This window comes from Drosophila melanogaster, chromosome 3L (assembly GCF_000001215.4).
Source record: "Drosophila melanogaster chromosome 3L".
Taxonomy (NCBI): domain Eukaryota; kingdom Metazoa; phylum Arthropoda; class Insecta; order Diptera; family Drosophilidae; genus Drosophila; species Drosophila melanogaster.
In genome coordinates, this window is record NT_037436.4 from 5780024 (window position 1) to 5797342 (window position 17319).

Genomic DNA, 17319 nt, shown 5'->3' on the forward strand with positions numbered 1-17319 from the left:
CCTTAGGTACCTGGTATATTTTAACGGTCCAGCTGCGGCCGCACTGAGTTTATGAACAACATAGAAAACAACAAATTTATTAGCAAAATGGTTAGCAGAAATATAGAAAGGTAAATACGGCGCCTAGTTACGTGAATGCAGTGGGATTACGCAACACATTCCACCTGGGTGCAGCCAAATCCCAGTTCCCAAGTGCACCTGCCCTGGTTATGCAATTTACTAGGCGGCTTCTTCATTTATCTCGTCTGCACAATGGCTTCTCTGCTTCGGTTGTTCTGAGCGCTTGATCTTGACCTTAACCTTGAGTTCCACATCAAGATAACCATGATTGATTCGTGTATTGTTGTTCTAATTGTGCAGCACGAGTAAGGTGCCCACTTTCCATGTCATCCGCGAGGTCTACGACAGCTCCAATGCCCATGAAAGATTCGAGGCTGAGCTGGACAAGGCGCTGGAAGCCAAGTTGGACTTCATCGTTATAGAGCCGCCTCGGCTGGGCGACGAAACTGGTAAGCACTTGGAAGTGCTTCCTTTTAAAGCACAGTATTAATTTCATATCTCCACAGGTCGTTGGATTTGGGTGGGCAATTGCCTGCACAAGACGGCGGTGGCCACTGGAGTGGTTTCCCTGGTGGCCAGCTTGCTGTGGCGGGATCGCCCCATCATTGCAGCTCCCGCTTGTGCACTCTCGATTTTTTGCACAGGACTGTACACGGTTTCCTGGAACTACGATCCATGTTGTCAATATCAGGTATGAAAGGAAAAGTTCTAGATATCCAAGATTGAGAAGCTCACTTTGGTTGTGTTTTTCAGGTGGAAAATAATGACACCGTGTTGGAGAAACTGCCACTGACAGATGTCTCCTCGCCTGTGATTTTGGGCTACTCGCCCAACTCAAAAACCAAATACTTGCACCGTAGCGTATCCTTGCTCTCGGCTGCCCTGTGCGCCTGGCAGATTTGGAGGTCCTACAAGTAAGGGATTTGCAGGAGCTCTGAAATGTCCAGGTGCTGGATTAGGCCTGTCCCCTGTCTCGCGGACGCGTAATACCTAATAAGTTAAGTTTAGGCACATAGGCGAATGCATTTCTTTTAGATTTTCGAACGATTTTAACACAATGTATTGTCTTTCGTGAAACTTTTAAATGTTCCCATAAACCAGTGTCCATGTCCAGTGTTCCCGTGGCTGCCACTTGCACTGGCTAGCATGCTCATAACTTATTACGGTCCCCAAGCCCAAGTTAGTCTTAAGGGAGGAGCAGCCTCTGCACTGTAAATTAAGCAAAGCCAACCTCTGTGTATAAAGCGAAACCCATTTATGATTGTTATTAGAGTCTAGTTGAAGATATCAGCAAACGAAAGTCAAGTAAACGCGATGCGAATGTTACTCCCGGCTTTAAAGTTACTCCATAGCTAAGAGAGTCTAAGAGTGAGTGCGATAAGAGACCCCTTCGAAATTCGTAGCTGATGATTTAATGGAAATGTTGTGCTTCATGCGGGCTGGTTCTCTCCCTTGTTCTCGTCTCAGTCGTTTTGTGCATTCTGCTGGCAGTGGTTGACAGCGGCGACTCCGATCGATCGAGTGGTGTGTTCCAGTGCGATCCGGTAAGGAGCTGACCCACTCACAGCACCACCTTGATGCCGAGGCTGCAGCCAGAGCGGTCTAGCCATGGACTCCAGCCACATAGCCGTGCGAGTGGGTAAGTCCGACGATAGATAAGCCCTTGTCTTGATAAGATATAGTTAAATGGGTGAGATATACGAATGCGTGCATCTCGGCTGGATATCCCAGCTCAGTTAGTGGCAAGATGCCGATCTTTGTGAGCGCCTACAGTCTGCGTGCCATCAGCAAATACTATGCCCACCAAGATCAGAGTGGCCTGGACAAACTGTGCCACTTGACTAATCATCTGGTCGCCTTTATCTTGGCTAAACTCCATAATTTGTTGTTTGCTCTATATTTCGCTACGATAGCACGTCGTAGTCCCTCGCCGGCCGCCGTCTCTCAGTCGTCGTACGGCAGCCTGGGTTCCAGCCAAGATATACACATTCGAGTGGACAAGGAAGGCGTTGCAAGCGAATCCACTCCCTTGCTGGCAGCTGCTCAGCGGTCCATCAAGACGTCCTCATCCCTCACAGCCTCAGTCTCAGCCTCCTCCACGACGCCTTCGAATTGCCGAAGGAACCCGACGCTCCACGAAGACTGCTTCAATTGGCGCTCGGTGGGACTGCTGGTCATGTGTGCATCCGCCTTGGCACTGGCCGCCTATTTGCTCTGGAGACAAAGTGAGTTTGCCCGCTGATGGTGGACGTGCACGAGTACGTGCTCAAATCGTTATTGTTACATATATGCATAATAAATAAATCTCAATTAGCTGTGAGTTATGATAAGCTGCTCATGTGCGTTTTGATGGGCAGGCGAAAGTATTCAAAGAAAAATCGATCTATACTCATAATATAATGTATCTGGCATTAAATTTGTATAGTAAAACATTTTAAAGCCATCCCTCATTTTTTTTTTTTGTTTAACTTAAGATTCGTTTTATTTTTCGTATGCATGCATATGACTCATTGTTAAATTTTTCTAAATTCGCCTTTATAGGTGGACAAAGCCACTTAATGACTGAATCACTTTGCACTGCTTGCAGCCCAAACGCCGGACTTTGGCTATCGACTCAGTATCGTGGGTCATGGCATATGGTCGGATATGGAACTTCAGGGTCGGGGAACTCTTTTCGATCCGATCGGTGTCGGCACAGTGATTTTTACCCACACTGGAAGCAATGAATGCCACGATGATTGCCCGGATGTATTGCATAAGCTGGAAGTGAGTTAATCGGACATAAGTATGTGTAGTACATTGTAATCAAAGCTAAATTCATTCATCTCCTTAGAGGTCGCATGTGGGGGAGCTGCCCTACAACTTTCTGGTCGCCGGTGATTGTCAGGTTTTCGAGGCACAAGGATGGCACTATCGGAGCCAGTATCCAAGGGATCTAAATGGAATAGACTCGTTGGTGATGGCCTTTGTGGGTAACTTCAGCGGCAGACCACCCATCGATTGCCAGTTGATGGCCGCCCAGGCTCTGATCCTTGAGTCTTTAAAGCGTCGGATTCTGCAGCCAATTTACCAACTCTTCGTGTTGGGCAGCTATACGGACGCACTGCAGCGGGAACTGAGGCACTGGCCGCACTACGCGAGCCACCAAACGTCCAAGTGAAGCAACAAAGAGATGATTCCAAATTATTCCTCTCGTTTATTGTACGCCAAACACAAACACAGTATACAAAGAAGCGCAGGATGAGTAAAGCGGTTGCCACCGATAAGCGAATCAGGGATCCCCAGGATCGGGCGCTGGCCAGGATCGGGGGACCGGCGAAGCGTTGCGCATTGGGTTAATTGATTGGATGTTGCCTAAGACTAAGGACTATAAACTTAAACTACAACTGGCGATCGGTTAGTCGAACTCCAGTTTCCGAAAGCTACCCTCGATGGACTCGATTTGTGAAACGAAGTTGGGTCCGCCGGTGGAGGCCTTTCCGGCATTGAAGCTGCTGCGCCGCTGGATGCCGCGATCGGAGCGCAGTATGCTCTTGTCCAGACCGAGAATCAGGTCGCGCTTGGTCGCCAGCTCCTGCTTCCACAGCTCGATCATCTCGCGCATGGGCACCTTGCCACCCATTTCCAGCGGCAGACAGCCCTGGTCCACGCTCTTCATCAGCTCCTTCTCGCTGCCGTAGATGATCAGGCGGTTCTTCATCTTGGAACTGACGCGGTTCTTCACGAAATCAATAAGCCACTTGAGTGTGGATGGTACATTGATCAGGTGGATCTCCTTGTGACGCATGGGCAGCGATTGCTCACCCCACTTGAAGATGCGGGCAAACTCCGTGGGATTCCAGTTGGTCACATGCGCCGTGGTCACGCCGGCGAAGTCGCCCACATGCGTTAGCCCAGTGATCTGTGTTTCCTGATCCTCCATCAAGCACTCGTAGGTGAGGAAGTGCGCCTTGGCCTGGTCGCAGCTTGTGTGGATCTTCGGATTTAGCCCCTTGGCATTGATGACCACCACGCGGCGACCGTGCTTGTCACGCTGTGGCACCGCAAATATGTATCCCTGATCGATGAGGTCGCCGAGACGCGGCTCCAGATAGTCCAGCTGGGTGCTCATGTGCGGGAACGTCCTCCTGATGTTCAGGTACTTGAGCAGCGTCTGCTCGGCCATCGGCACACTGAACTTCTTGGCGCGCAGGAAGCGCAGCAGGAAGGTATCGTCGCATCGCACATTCTGCAGATCCTCGTTCTTGGCCACCCAGTTGCGCAGCTGCTCCAGCGACTGCTCCCGCGTGCATCGATCCTCGCGCAGCTCCCGCTTGGCGATCTTCAGCAGCGCCTCTGGCAGGCCTGTCGTCTCCCCCTGATCCTGCACCATATTCTGCTTTCCTTCTTCGCTGGAAGATCTGCGATTCGTTGGTTCTGCTCTGTGGTCACGCGATTGGCATGGACTGCGGTCACTACAAAGAATGATAAGAAGTCCACGGATTAGTCGGGTTTTTTCTCAAATCCACATTGTATGATTAATATTTATACTATATATATGTATATGTTCTTAAAGAGATTGAATTTACTTACTTACATACTTGTAAAATATATAATTAAATTAAATAAGAACAACTTTTCATCTTGACTTACATAGAAAGCTTCAATATACTGAATCTACAACCAAGTTAGGCTCCAACTTCTTTATAAAAAGTGACGAATATCAAGTTTGAAGCCTTTGCTTTAATCAAAACAAAAAAACTCACTAGGCAAACGACGAAACTTATTGTTTAATAATTCTGCATATATGTATTTATCAATGAGATTTATTAGTGGTCTTCCCATTGAAATTGGTTCAAGGTCCCAGTGATCTCAAGGCGAACGCCACCGGATCACGGATCGTTGTAATTTGCAAATATTTGCTAATTAAAACTCGCGTATGAGACGCGTTTTTGTTAAAACAGAGCTGCGAAAGCGACGAAATAAAAAAAAAAACTTATAATTTATTCACTTCTTTGTTGTTAGGGGAACCATAAAGCGACCACCAAATGCCATTATGGTCGCATATAAAACATGTATGGATGGCAAAAAGACTGAAAAAGAAACCAGGCGAATTGGTTCAAGTTCAAAACTGTTTACTGAAAGCGGGTCAAAAAGAAATATATGTATGTATGTATGTCTGTATGTTCGTAATTAGCCAGTACCAGAAAGAGTTTCACTGTTTGAGCATCCGAGCATCATTCATTGCATAACAATAAAGAGCGTGGAAAGCAAAGAAAAGTATGTGGAAAGCGACCGAAACAATGCCACTGTTTGACTTTTGCAGATAAACAAAGTGCAAACATGGATTTATATCAATATTTGCACACAATTTGTGATCCGAGCTGCGGATGGATTTGATTGTTTTATGGCCCTTTGTCTGCGCACTTTGAATCCCCCAGCCAGATAATCGAGATCGAAATCCGTTTTCCCATGACTTCGACCCATTTGCATATGTACATACATATGTACATATATACATACATATCTCTTGGGTTCGAATGTTGCGAACTCTGTGCCATTTAATTGATTCGATTTTGGTCCAAAATTTGCATTCGATTTTGCTTATTTTTTGTTTAGCTTTTTTTTTCCTTTTGTCGGCTTTTCAATTTTCGTTTTGTCGGTTTTCCCCCCGCTCCCCCCGGAAATGCGATTTCAAAATGTCATTGGGCAATGCGCCCGTTGGATCCCGCTTGCCATCTCTTTCGTCCGCCAGCTACCCCTGTCTCTCTCTCTCTCACTCTCCCGCTCTTCCACAAGTTTCAACATGTTTATTAGGAGCTCGTTGTGGCTTGCGTGGCTTTTGTGTGGCCAACTGAACAGGCCAATAATGCAACAGGCGGTGCAATCGTGGCTTATTTGGTAATTGTTATTCCACAGGCTCCTTTATTCTCCGCGTTGATTGATTTTCGAAAAGGTTTCAGGCTAATCATGTTTGGTTTTTCAAAGCCAGCACACAATTGCAAATCCATTTTTGATCAAAAGGGTTAATTGGATTTTGATACATTTTGATACATTTTGATTGCTTTTTGATTGAATTGCGCATGAAAAGCTTAAAATTAAAAAAAAAAAACAAACTTTGCGAATGGAGGAGGGCGGTTCGTTTGGTTATTAGTCCAGATTATTATCCTATAACATGTGGTTATAATCTTTTCTTTTTTTTCCATATTGTTTTGCTATGAAAATGATTGAAAATGTTGAATGAAATGCTGTAAGTAATTTGATTAATCCTTGTATGCTATCCTGTTCATATATCCTTTTCGTTTCAGTTTTGGCTACATCCTTTCAGTTGCTCTCGAAATTATCACAAACACACACACACACATTGGCACTTACACTCCTTTTTTTTCGATTCCTTTGATCGTTGTTTTCAAGCACGTCACACGCTGCGTATGAGCAATGCCAAACGCCCGTTTCGCAATCCTTGATACGGGTTCTCTGGCCTCTACTTGTATATGAGCACCTCGTTGGGATTTAGCTAGGCCAAACGATCTTCGTGAGACGACGCGCCGATCGAAATGTATGTACGTCCGAACAACGCGAGGTCCAAACAACGAATGACGCTGGCTGGAGAGGCCTCGTCTAGAAAAACAACGAAAAAGCCCGAGGAGAAACAAAAATTGTTAAAGAAATTAACTGGATTATATAATGGCCATGCCACCACTACAGCCGAACATTATGTATAGCCCACTGAGCCGAGTGTCGAATGCAATCTGATCGGTTTGTTCGCTGGGTAAATGCTGCTGCTGCGGCTGCATGGAGATTGAGTTGAAGCTGGAGATGGAGATGGAGATGGAGGGAACAAGTTTTTGGCCAGCCGAAACTGAAAGTACGAAGTACACGAACCTTTTGGCCACATGTTTTTTTTTTTTGTGGGATAGAGCCTGATCCCAGCCATCAAAGGCAGCCATAAAGTATTAAAGAGCTGCTTGTTGTTAGGCAATGTCAGTTGGGCAGTTAGTCACTTGCTCACTTGGACGCTTGGCCACCACCAGTGGCTGTGGATCAGGTTCGCTAGCTGTTCATTTTTAACTTTACTTCACAGTTAAACCTTTGTGAATCCATAGCTGTACTCCCTGCCCATTTGCACGCCCATCATTTCATTCATTAGGTTTGTTCAGAAACGTTTGCATTTTCAAAATTTGCATTTTCATGGCTCGACTTGAGGTGGCAGTGAAGCGAGAATGGTGGCCAACCTTGAAATGGCAATACCCCATTCGTAATGATGCTGTCGCCATTGCTAATGGTCCAAACACCTAATGACCACCCGGCGTATACGTCATCTGGCGATCGGATGATATGGCGATGTTTATCCAGCTCTCCAGCTCTCAAGTTCCAGTTTCAGTTTCAGTGCCAGTTGGAATTGCGACTGCAGTTTACGACTGGGGAAATGCGTTGGCCCTTTCGGCTATTTCGGACTCTTTGTGGACCCACGGCCATGACGTGGGCTTGGACCAGTGAACATTTGGACATTTGGACATTCGAACATTGGGACATCTGAGTAGCGTTGGCATTTCGGCATTTCCCAACCCGAAGGGCGTAGGTCCACAAATGCATGGGGGGATTCATTGAGCTGCGATCATCAGCATGCTAATATAATGATTAGTTTCCGTTCGCCCGTGGGCGAGTTGATTGGATGAATCGATGGATGGGATGGCACGCCCTGAGTGCTAAACAATCATTAGACTGCAGTGTGAAAATGCCTTTGTTCGATGATAATTAATGTTGATCTTGTTATGAGCCTTGATTCAATGACAATTTCGTTTCGTTGATAGCAGAGAGAAGGCCGCTTGAGAAAGATTTCCCTTCGCAACCTTGGTGGTTAAGTGAAAAACTCCATTTCATTAGCATTTGGCTATGTGGATTAAGAGCTTATGGCCATTGGGTTTAGTGTAAAGGTGACCCACGCATGAAGTTTTGTATCTAGGATTATAATATTCAATGCTAACTAAAATCTGTATAAATCTCATCTGCAAGTTTTAATGTAGTTACTCATGAACTGAAGCTGTGGTTTAATGACTTGAGCTCATTGACTTTTAAGTTATTGTATATTAAATTTGAATATAATTAACCTTCTTCCAAGTATTCTAAACAAATAAATAAATCTCTTAATACAAACAATTGTAGTAACCCAAAGTGGTTACATTCTTTGGTATACTTCCGTGTGCTAATCTCCTGTAGTCTTGCGACTCGGTTATTCCCCGCTTCCAGTGATAACCTTCGCCATTGTCCCTGACCAGCACGGATTGACCTACTCCAGCGCTCCACCGGCACAGGCCGATCTTAAACGGATTCGTTATGTTGGTAATAAACGCACTCGCTTTGCCAAGTGCTCGGTGTAATGTTGCTCACTCATCGCTGGCACGATTTTGATTTCTCACTCTTTTTACATTTATTTTTTCGCTTTCGTTTCATTTTGCCTCATTTATTTAACATTTTTGTTTTTTTTTTGTAGCCTGGCTTGCCGCATAACGAGTTTACGGCGCAGATGCCCCAACAACCCGTCCAATTGCTCCACATCAGCTGGTAGCTGGCAGGTAGTCCGCTCATAAAGATGCCGCCACCTCTCGATGCGAACAATAATAATAATAATTTTTAATAAACACATTACATGGCGCAAAGCGGACGAAACAATTTGCAATTTCTGTGAATCGAGGGGGGAGGTACATCTGGAACTGCTGGATGGGGTAAATTTTTTGAAACCTTTTTTTTCGAAATATTCGGCCGTGCAAACAAACAAGTCTCACTGCCCACAAGATTTTACGGTGCTTTTGTGATTTTGGTCTTAGCCATAATTAACAGCGAAGAAAATCAGCGGCAGGGCTTTATTATGGTTTCGAAAATGAATCAAGCTCCAGCATACACGCACATTATCTATCCTATCCATACATTCTCTTTCTGGCTGCTGGCTATTTTCGGGTCTTGAAATCTTCAAGTCTTTCTTGATCCGCCGAAAATGGCAGACGTTTGATTTCGTACAAAAATTTGCATATCATTTTTGGTGATTTACAGAACAATAATTTATCATCAAAGTCTTTTTAGGGCATCGATGAGGGGGCTTATTTGGCCAATACGCAATACACACTTTGTTGATACTGGCGCAGTTACCACGAGCCCACTTGACCACTTGCCAAAGGTAAATAAATTCTTGGCTCACTTTTGGTCGCCGAATTGCGTCAGCTGTTAATTATAATTGCACAAGACAATGTCGTTGCTCTTGAGCCATTGTAATAAATACTAGGTAGCATAATTACTGGGGAATGGCCTGGCCAACTGGGCTGTTCTGGCCAATTGGAACCTAACACGGCTAACTTAAACTAGATTTGCCTGCAAAAGTGTGATGCAAATTAAAATTAAGACAATTGCTCAAAAGACTTTGGTCCAGTTGGACGCAATTAAATATTTATAAATAGAAAATATGCAATGATAATTACCAATTTATACCAGTTGAGTTAAATTAACCATTCGTTTTATGTTCTTGTGCCATAAAATAGAAATTTAGAATATGATCAAACTGTTTATACATAAAATTATAGTTATGGCCACTTTCCTACTTTCTGTAGAGAACAAAATACCAGCATAGCGTTTTAAACCCCGATAACCTGTTGCGCGCCAATGGTTACAGGTTTCAGATAAGCATCGATGTTATTAACATGAGTGCGTGGGTGCTAACAGCTCTAACAGGTGGATTTCATGTAGAGAGATAACATTGATTGAAAGTCACGATTTCTGATCATTAGTTTCTTTATTCGTTAAACAGTACACATAAAGAACGAACACATTTACACACAAACAAAAAAGCAATCAAAACTCGTTTTGTTCAGCTGAACAACAATTTTCGATCATACATTATTACAATTACTTATCAATTATAACCAAGTTAGCAGCCCTTCAAAGCAAAGCGCGACTTTTAAACGGATTCTCCGCCAAGTTTATACATTTGATATCTATGCTACGTTTGATCATTACAATAGGAGTATTTAACTTAAGATTAGAATACGCTTAATATAATGCTAACTGAATGCAAGACAAAGAACCTACACTTATGTATATATGGGGTATCTAAATAACTCGGGGCATGCTAAACAATAGGTTTTAGCCATTTATTAGTGTTCGTACATTTAGTTTTCAAATGAAATCATTTAAAAATAGTTTGATTTACAAAAACTAGAAGCTACATAAAAACCGCGTCACGATCTCGCGGCACTCATAATGAGATGCTTTTGCTTGGCGCCAGAATGAACGAATTCAAATAATTGCCATGGGAAATCTGGTGGGGGAAAGTTATTCGGAGACTACTTAACCAAATATTAGTACGTAGGTAATATATGCATAATGAATAATAATCCGGCATGAATGCTGGGTGTGCGGTAGTGGTGTGTGGCGTGGGTGGATTTGTGTATGAATAGGACATGACCGGAACGTATCTAAATTATCGCTTATCTACTGCAGATATAGCCTATGATAATCGTTGGCGCCGAAGGCGCAGTTGCATTTGGGACACTTCCGCTGCCGCGTTTCATATCTAGTGCGCAGGCAGTCGTAGCAGAAGACGTGGAAACACTTTGACAGGACAGCATCCTTCCGCTTCACCTTGCACGAGGGACACGTGAGCGTTTCTTTGTATTCGCGGATCTCCTCAATCATCACCTCGTCGATGGTGGTGCCCGACATTTCCATCTTCTTCATGCGCTCCGCCTTGCGTTTAAACTGCGCCAGCTCCTCCTGCAGCCGCTTGGTCTTGTAGGCCTCCGCCTCCAGCGAACTGGTCTTCTCCGCCACCACTTGCTGCGCCTCCTTCATTTGCGCGTGATACTTTTCCAGATGCAGCTTGAGGTCCGCTGCCGATTGCGCCGATTCAATCGCCTTGCGTTTGTGCATCTCCATTGCTTGCTGCCGCAGCATCAACTCTTTCTCAATCGACGCGACGGTGGCCTGCAGGCTGCGTTCCTTCTCCTCCAGCTTTCGCAGCACAATGTGCATGGCTTCGATTTGCGTGGTCGCCGTTGCCATCTGATCCTCCAGCACCGTCTTTTCCTCTCTCAGAAGTTTGTGCAGCTGGTTGGCCTTGATGCGCTCCGACATTAGCTTAAAGTTCGCATCGTCCTTCTCACGCAGCTGTTGTATGAGCCGGGAGTTCTGCTCCTGCATGTCCTCGAACGCCTGGCCGGTAACCTCCATCTCGTTCAGCAGTGCCTCCTCTTCGTGGGAACCAACAAACGGTCGCGTGTAGTTCGCTGTGCCGGGGGCTCCACTGCCCCAAGAATTATCCGTTGGCTTGTGGTTGGCCATCTGTTTTTGCAGCTCGTACTTCTGCTCCTCCAATTGCTTAATCTTACGTAACGCCTCCTCGTCGGCCAGCTTCTTGCGTTCCTCGCGCTTGCTTTCCTGCAGCTTCTTCAGCTGCTGGCGGAGCTCCTCGATCTCGGAGCGCAGTTTCTTTTCGGTGGCCATCAACTGGACCTTGTCGCGCTGATCCTTCGATACGCCTTTGTACATATCCAGCAGGAGTTTCATTTCTTTCTGGTCGTTCAGTGCTTTTCTGTAAATCAAACAATGTTAAATAGATAATCGTAATTGCTGAACAAACTTACTTTAGTTGCGCCTTCAGATCGCGCACCGTTTCACTTTCCACTGCCTTCACATCCTTGCCCTTGACACCATCCTTGGAATCCTTTTCGTTTTTGACGGGAACAGAATTGGTCGCAGAACTTGTTGAGTTTCCGGGTCCAGGGGAATCCTTCTTCTCAGCTGCCGCCGCGTCTCCAGAACTGAGCTTCTCCTGCTTGATGCCGTCTTTTACGTCCTTACCACTGGCCTCGTCATCAGCTTCATCTTCAGCCGAGATATGGTTCTCCTCCTTGATGGCTACGTTGGTATCGTTGCCGGAATTTGTTTGGTTTGTTTGTCCACTGGCGGAAACGTTGTTGGAGTTCTCCTCCTTCACACCTGTTGAGTTCTCCTGCTTGATTTCTTCGCCAGCCGCACCAGTCGCCGCCTGCAACTTGTTGCCTTCGAGTGTAGCTAGTGCATCGGCCAGCTCCTGACGCAGCTTCAAGTTGTCCGTGGACGTGTCCTTGTACTTTCGCTTGTAGCGCTGCACCTCACCCTTCAGTTGGCCATTGTGGTTTTGTAGAGAGGTGATCAGGTGGCGCATCTCGCGATTGATGGGTGCCGTCTGCTCGTTGGCTGCCATGTTCTGCTCGAACTCAATGCGTAGCGTTTCGTACTCCTTTCGGATGAGGGCTAAAACGTCCTCCATCTGGATCATCTCGCTGCGCACCTTCTTCTGGGCAATAAGTTCCTCGCTCTCCATCACTTCGATTTGTCGCAGATGCTGGTTCTTGCTCGTTTGAAGCTGGTTTCGGGTCTCGTCCAGCATGGTCTTTATCTGCATGGACTCGTTGTAGAGCACGGAAAACTGGCTCTGCAGGCACTTGTACTCCGTGGTTTCCACAATTACCGATTCCGGCAACTGTCGTATCTGGAATGGATTTTAAGGATGAATCAGTATAATACAAAGAAAATATAAACGAAATGACTAACTATAATTAGCAATGCTCCAGATAAGCTAATACATTATTCATTCAAAACTTACATCCATTTTAAGCTTCTCCACCTCCTTCAGGGTTTCGCGATGCGTGGCGTGAAGCTTATCCAGCTCCTGCAGTCGGTTGTTGGCCAGTTCGCGGTACTCCTCCAGCTCCTTTTGCAGCTCCTCCAATAGCTGGCTATTAACGCTGGTGGTGGCGCCGCCGCTGCCTGTGGTAGTTGGTGTCTTGGCACTATTAGTGCTCTTATTGGGATCACCGTAAATCTGGTGGTAGGCCTTCAGCTTTTCAATAGCCTCGGCCAAGTGGTTCTCCAGCTTATCATTCCGGCAATGGATCTTCTCTAGGTCATATTGCAGTTCGTCTATCTGGTTCTTCAGTTCGGCGTTCTCCGTCTCCTTGGCGGTATGAGCGTCCTGGTACTCCTTCATCTTCAGCGACATGGTGTGGAACTTCTCGTGCAGCGAGGTATTCAGATTCTGCAGCTTGTGATTTTCGCTCATGATCTCGATGTGCGTTTGCTTCAGGGTTTCCTCTAGCGCATGGACACCGGCCGATGACGTTGTGGTCTCCGCATCGCCGCTGGCCTGCTGCTGCTCCTCCTCGCCGCCAGCTCCCGCTCCTGAACCGGAGCCAGCTGAAGCCAGACTATCACCTTTCAAGACATGAGTTATCTTTTCATTGCGTTGCATTAACCTATCAATAACCTGTACGATCTTGGCGACCGCCCTTTTGGACACTTGGACGCGGTTGGCCAGCTTCTCGTCCAGCTCCTCCTTGTCCCAGGTGGACAGTTGGGCGAGAAACGAGGTGGTCACCTCGTTCTCATTCCGGTTCTCCAGTTCGTCGGCCGTCTCGGCATCGAAGCGCTGCAGCAGGACTCGTATGTCCTCGTTCAGCTGATTCCAATACCGATTGACCACGTTTAGAACGGCGTCGTCCTGCGTTTGCCGCTTTTCCAGCTGCTCGATTCGATGTCGCAGCTCCGCCTCCGTTCGCATCCGCTGTTCGATGCGCTGTGCTAGCTTCTTGTTCTGGAATTCCAGCACCTTGATGTCCATCTCCTCCAGCGTGGACACCGGCCCAATCAGATGGGGCTCGAAGTGCACCTTCTTGATGGGCGGCTGGCCGGCGGCTGCGGCGGCCACCAAGCAGCTGCTGCCGGTGGCGTCGTCGGCGCTCCGTTTCGACATCCTTGCACTGCGGAAAACAAGATTAGGACTGATTTCAGTTGTAAAAACAATTGGAGTGTTGAAAATTATTGATTTGCCCATTCGTGGCTGTACTCCATTTTTTATCGTGTGCGGCGGAGGCGGTGGCGGTAGAGGCGTAACGCTCCCGCCACTGCCAACATCGCCATGCCTTCGGTGTACTCAAAATCTAGATGGTGGTGGGCCACTTACCTTAATCTCGGGTTTATACACTTTTAACTTAACATTAATTAAGGTTTTCTTTTGCTTTTCTACGTTTTGCCTGGCTTCATCAATATCGAATGCGGGCTGCGGTCACACCTGGGAATTTTCACAGCAGCACGGTAACACTATTTGCAATACTCCCTCGCATTTGCGTTCACGTTATCGATAACTATATGTCTGTGCTTAGCGGTAAATATCGAATAGAGGCAGGTAAAACTAAAAATACTAGATTCAAAGCGGGAAATTTAAATTCACGAAAATTAAGCAAAAGAAATATATGATTAACTATTTCGAATAAAATGAACAATTTAAAAATGCATTAAAAAGCCATAGTTTTGGTAACTGGAAATCGAAAGTGAATTTCAATTTATTAAGTAATTTGGGATCGAACACGAAATGCACATGCATCTAATAATTAGATTTTAATTTGATTATTGGTGGCTGGGCTGTGTGGCGACTACTGGACTGGTGCTGTACTGGATGTAGTGCTGCCCGACTAAAATGTTTGGTACTTCAGGGCCTGTCGCAGGGTCATGCAGTCGACCTCGTCGATCTTGCAGGTGTTCGCCTTGATGTTGATCTCCTCCTCCTGCATCACCTGGACGTGCATCAGGTAGCGCATGGATGCCTTGTTCTCGTTCAGCTTCTGATTGAGCTTGCATACGGATGCCTTCAGCGCCTGCAGTTCGTTGTAAAGCGCATCCTGGACCATGTCGCAGGTCAGCTCCAGGCCAGGACGATGGGCGCGATTGCTGAGCCGCGTCTGGCACAGTGTAATGGCCCGCTGCTTGTCCATCATCTCCTTCTCCAGCTCGGTCATGTTGCGCTGCACCTGATGGATGTGATCCATGGTGTCCTTGTGCTTGTTCTCCAAACACTGTTTCACGTGCTTCGTCTCCGAGATCCTTCGCTCAAAGGCCTCGTTGGTCCTGTCCGTCTGGTTCTGCATATCCTCGCACACCTGCTTCAGCAGCAAATCGATGTAGGCCCGCAGCTGCCCGGCGGACACCAGCGCCTTGGCGTTGGCCTCCAGATTCTCGTACGTCTGCGCCTGCCACTCGGTCAGCGAAAATTGGCTGGGTAAGGAAGAGAAGGGGGTAAAGGCATGGTGGAGTCATGGCAACTATCAGGTCGATTTGAGTGGTTGTAAATAAATCACTTAATTCCAATGCACTAAAATAGACTCAGGACAACTCTATCCCATATCACCAAGGAAACTGCGGTTTCATTGTTAGGTTTGACCTTCCTCAATTCCATTCCTAACTGAAAAGGGGAACAACTACTTGACTTTGTAATGGAATTTGTGGATAAGACTCTAGTAAAATGTTTATCCTTTTAAACTCCTTGTACTGATGAACACCGAAATGACTTACGCATAAAAGTGAAAGAAAAAAGATTAATAATCAATCCACTTCATCATTCCTTAAAAAGGAAACCCCAACATGTGTGATTGACATGCAACCTAGTTTTCAAAAACCTACCAATGCTGTTTGGACAAATCCTGTCCCTTAGCCAGGTCGTGCTGGAACTCCTTGAGCTTCAGGTTCTTCTCGTCGATGGCCAGTGACTTATCCTTGGCGGCCAGATCCTGATCGAGCAAATAGATGGCGGCGCGCAGCTTGCGGATCTGCTCCTCGGCTTCCTTGAGGGCGGCATCGGCCAATCCCTGACAGCCCTTGATCACCTTGAGCTCACGGCGCAGCGAGCGATCCACCTCGTCGTCGCACAAATCCACACCGATCCGACCTTCGCGTAGGATCAGGCACTGCTTGCAAATGGCCAGCGACTTGTCCTTCAGGAACTCGATGCAGTTCAGCACGCGATTGCGATAGGTGTTCAAGGCCTCATCCTCCAGGGCGGCGGTCTTCTTCTGGCGATTCAACTCGTCCACCAGGAATCGGATTTCGCTCGTCCGTTCGCGCATATGGTGCTCCACCTCCCGTTGCCAGTTCTTTGTGGTGTCCTTCGTTTCGTCCACCACGCGACGCGACTCCCTGCATAGAATAGGGTCACCAACTTGAATCCGCTCCCAATGAATCCGCCACCCGCCCGATATACTCACTCCACGATCCGCTCCGCCAGCTTCTCCTGGTCGCAGGTGATTCGAAACTTGATCTTGTTGTTATAGTCCCAGTCCTCCTCGGAATATCTGGGCGGGCACTTGGCCACCGGACCCAGGTGCTTCCCGGCCAGCTGCAGGCCGCTGATGCGGCGCGACTTCAGGTTGGGCAACATGTTTCTCGCTGGGATTGGGTGCGATTAAGATTGCATAAGAAGTATGTATATAAGAAATGTATGCAAGGAGCGCTGGGTAAAAAGTGGAACTGTCACTGCAAATCTCTACACTCGATTATACCCACCTGGCACACTTCTCTGGAGACCGGGCAGGAAATCGTATGTACCTGGCTGGCTGGCTGCCTGGCTCGGAATCTCGGCCGGAGTTGGACGGAGGAGCTTCGCTGGCGAACTGAGTGGCCTGCCCTCCGCTCCCGCGGTCATGTTAAATCGATTCATGCTAGGGAATTTACGGTTGCCTAGCGGTATTTATTGTTATGTTGCTGACTAGCCCCAGTCATACCTCCCCCCCCCCCTTCCCTTTAGCATACACTGCACCAAAGTAGGGTGTTTAACCTAATACTATGATGCATCTTAGCATGATAAACATGGGAGTAGTAATATAAATTCATTATTGAGAACGCACATAATGTTCCTCTTTTCCAAATTGTAGAATGATATGCTATTATCCTAAATATTTCCAATTCCTCGGCTCCCTTTCTCTCAGTGTACCAATGCCATACGACCGTGTGCATGTGCTCGTCCAATGCGCTTGTGCCGTGTGTCACCTGACAGTCAATCCAATTGGGCACACAGCGCTCAAATCCGGCGAAGGAGCCGCCGGCTGCTCCTGCACCTTGCGGTCCCGTCTTACGGCACCTCGGTGGGATTCCCCCTTTCGGCCGGCGGCTGCTCCTCCTTGATCGATTTATGCTAACATACTTTCGCTTTTGCGCCTCCGTCATTTGACTTGGCTCGGGGCCCTTCTTCGAACTTTTTACTTTATTGCAAAGTTTTTGCCATTAATTATGCTAATCAATTGCCATTTGCGTGCCCAGGTGGGAAATGGCTAAAAATAAAGAAACGTCGATGATTGGCATTTGAAAGAGCAGCGTAAAAAGGGCACTAGCATAAATAGAAACCACTGAATAAAGAAAAAAAACTAATCAAATAAATAATAGTTACATTTCACTTTCATTTAGAAACTATTAAAATTGTGT

The 17319-nt window shown here is 46.7% G+C and overlaps 5 protein-coding genes and 1 non-coding gene across 16 annotated transcripts; 2 read left to right on the top strand and 4 right to left on the bottom strand.

The window, feature by feature from the left end:
• Window positions 1-27: 27 nt before the first annotated feature.
• Window positions 28-4662, top strand: Pmi. Of its 4 annotated transcripts, NM_001031938.3 has the most exons (8): window positions 28-110; window positions 361-509; window positions 567-751; window positions 814-974; window positions 1528-1699; window positions 1974-2285; window positions 2648-2826; window positions 2894-4662. In NM_001031938.3, the coding sequence occupies exons 1-5, from the start codon at window positions 88-90 to the stop codon at window positions 1556-1558; spliced, it is 549 nt and encodes a 182-aa protein (NP_001027109.2). In that variant the 5' UTR covers window positions 28-87; the 3' UTR covers window positions 1559-1699; window positions 1974-2285; window positions 2648-2826; window positions 2894-4662. The 4 variants fall into 4 exon arrangements, with proteins under 4 accessions (NP_001027109.2, NP_001027110.2, NP_001334670.1 ...); NM_001031939.3 differs by having other exon boundaries at window positions 814-1699; window positions 2602-2826; NM_001347759.1 differs by having other exon boundaries at window positions 814-1699.
• PGRP-LD (Peptidoglycan recognition protein LD) lies at window positions 28-4662 on the top strand. Of its 4 annotated transcripts, NM_001031940.2 has the most exons (8): window positions 28-110; window positions 361-509; window positions 567-751; window positions 814-974; window positions 1528-1699; window positions 1974-2285; window positions 2648-2826; window positions 2894-4662. In NM_001031940.2, the coding sequence occupies exons 5-8, from the start codon at window positions 1669-1671 to the stop codon at window positions 3218-3220; spliced, it is 849 nt and encodes a 282-aa protein (NP_001027111.1). In that variant the 5' UTR covers window positions 28-110; window positions 361-509; window positions 567-751; window positions 814-974; window positions 1528-1668; the 3' UTR covers window positions 3221-4662. The 4 variants fall into 4 exon arrangements, with proteins under 4 accessions (NP_001027111.1, NP_001027112.1, NP_001027113.1 ...); NM_001031941.2 differs by having other exon boundaries at window positions 814-1699; NM_001031942.2 differs by lacking the exon at window positions 28-110 and having other exon boundaries at window positions 241-509; window positions 814-1699.
• asRNA:CR45026 (antisense RNA:CR45026) lies at window positions 79-840 on the bottom strand. 2 transcript variants are annotated; one of them, NR_124801.1, is made up of 3 exons: window positions 796-840; window positions 565-726; window positions 79-506 (listed from the first exon to the last, which is right to left on the bottom strand). The 2 variants fall into 2 exon arrangements; NR_124802.1 differs by having other exon boundaries at window positions 565-840.
• Window positions 3192-6695, bottom strand: Cralbp (Cellular retinaldehyde binding protein). The gene is made up of 2 exons (NM_079215.3): window positions 6415-6695; window positions 3192-4514 (listed from the first exon to the last, which is right to left on the bottom strand). The coding sequence occupies exon 2, from the start codon at window positions 4430-4432 to the stop codon at window positions 3458-3460; it is 975 nt and encodes a 324-aa protein (NP_523939.1). The 5' UTR covers window positions 4433-4514; window positions 6415-6695; the 3' UTR covers window positions 3192-3457.
• Window positions 6696-9807: 3112 nt separating this feature from the next.
• Window positions 9808-14169, bottom strand: Bre1. Of its 2 annotated transcripts, none has more exons than NM_001300021.1 (4): window positions 14033-14169; window positions 12677-13829; window positions 11673-12562; window positions 9808-11620 (listed from the first exon to the last, which is right to left on the bottom strand). In NM_001300021.1, exons 2-4 carry the CDS (start codon window positions 13820-13822, stop codon window positions 10522-10524), a joined length of 3135 nt encoding a protein of 1044 aa, NP_001286950.1. In that variant the 5' UTR covers window positions 13823-13829; window positions 14033-14169; the 3' UTR covers window positions 9808-10521. The 2 variants fall into 2 exon arrangements, with proteins under 2 accessions (NP_001286950.1, NP_647989.2); NM_139732.3 differs by having other exon boundaries at window positions 10169-11620.
• Window positions 14170-14381: 212 nt separating this feature from the next.
• Window positions 14382-16520, bottom strand: Tektin-C (Tektin C). 3 transcript variants are annotated; one of them, NM_001104050.2, is made up of 4 exons: window positions 16405-16520; window positions 16107-16287; window positions 15526-16038; window positions 14382-15120 (listed from the first exon to the last, which is right to left on the bottom strand). In NM_001104050.2, the coding sequence occupies exons 2-4, from the start codon at window positions 16277-16279 to the stop codon at window positions 14541-14543; spliced, it is 1266 nt and encodes a 421-aa protein (NP_001097520.2). In that variant the 5' UTR covers window positions 16280-16287; window positions 16405-16520; the 3' UTR covers window positions 14382-14540. The 3 variants fall into 3 exon arrangements, with proteins under 3 accessions (NP_001097520.2, NP_001261449.1, NP_523940.2); NM_001274520.1 differs by having other exon boundaries at window positions 16107-16351; NM_079216.4 differs by lacking the exon at window positions 16405-16520 and having other exon boundaries at window positions 16107-16378.
• Window positions 16521-17319: the final 799 nt, after the last annotated feature.

Excerpts from the sequence above, each read along its gene's own strand:
- Cralbp (NM_079215.3), bottom strand. The coding sequence starts at position 4,432 with ATGGTGCAGGATCAGGGGGAGACGACAGGCCTGCCAGAGGCGCTGCTG.
- Bre1 (NM_001300021.1), bottom strand. The coding sequence starts at position 13,822 with ATGTCGAAACGGAGCGCCGACGACGCCACCGGCAGCAGCTGCTTGGTG. Across the intron at positions 12,563-12,676 it reads TGGAGAAGCTTAAAATGGAT|ATACGACAGTTGCCGGAATC; the intron begins GTAAGTTTTGAA and ends AATCCATTCCAG. Across the intron at positions 11,621-11,672 it reads GATCTGAAGGCGCAACTAAA|AAAAGCACTGAACGACCAGA; the intron begins GTAAGTTTGTTC and ends TTTGATTTACAG.
- Tektin-C (NM_001104050.2), bottom strand. The coding sequence starts at position 16,279 with ATGTTGCCCAACCTGAAGTCGCGCCGCATCAGCGGCCTGCAGCTGGCC. Across the intron at positions 16,039-16,106 it reads CTGGCGGAGCGGATCGTGGA|GGAGTCGCGTCGCGTGGTGG; the intron begins GTGAGTATATCG and ends TATTCTATGCAG. Across the intron at positions 15,121-15,525 it reads GATTTGTCCAAACAGCATTG|CCAATTTTCGCTGACCGAGT; the intron begins GTAGGTTTTTGA and ends TTCCTTACCCAG.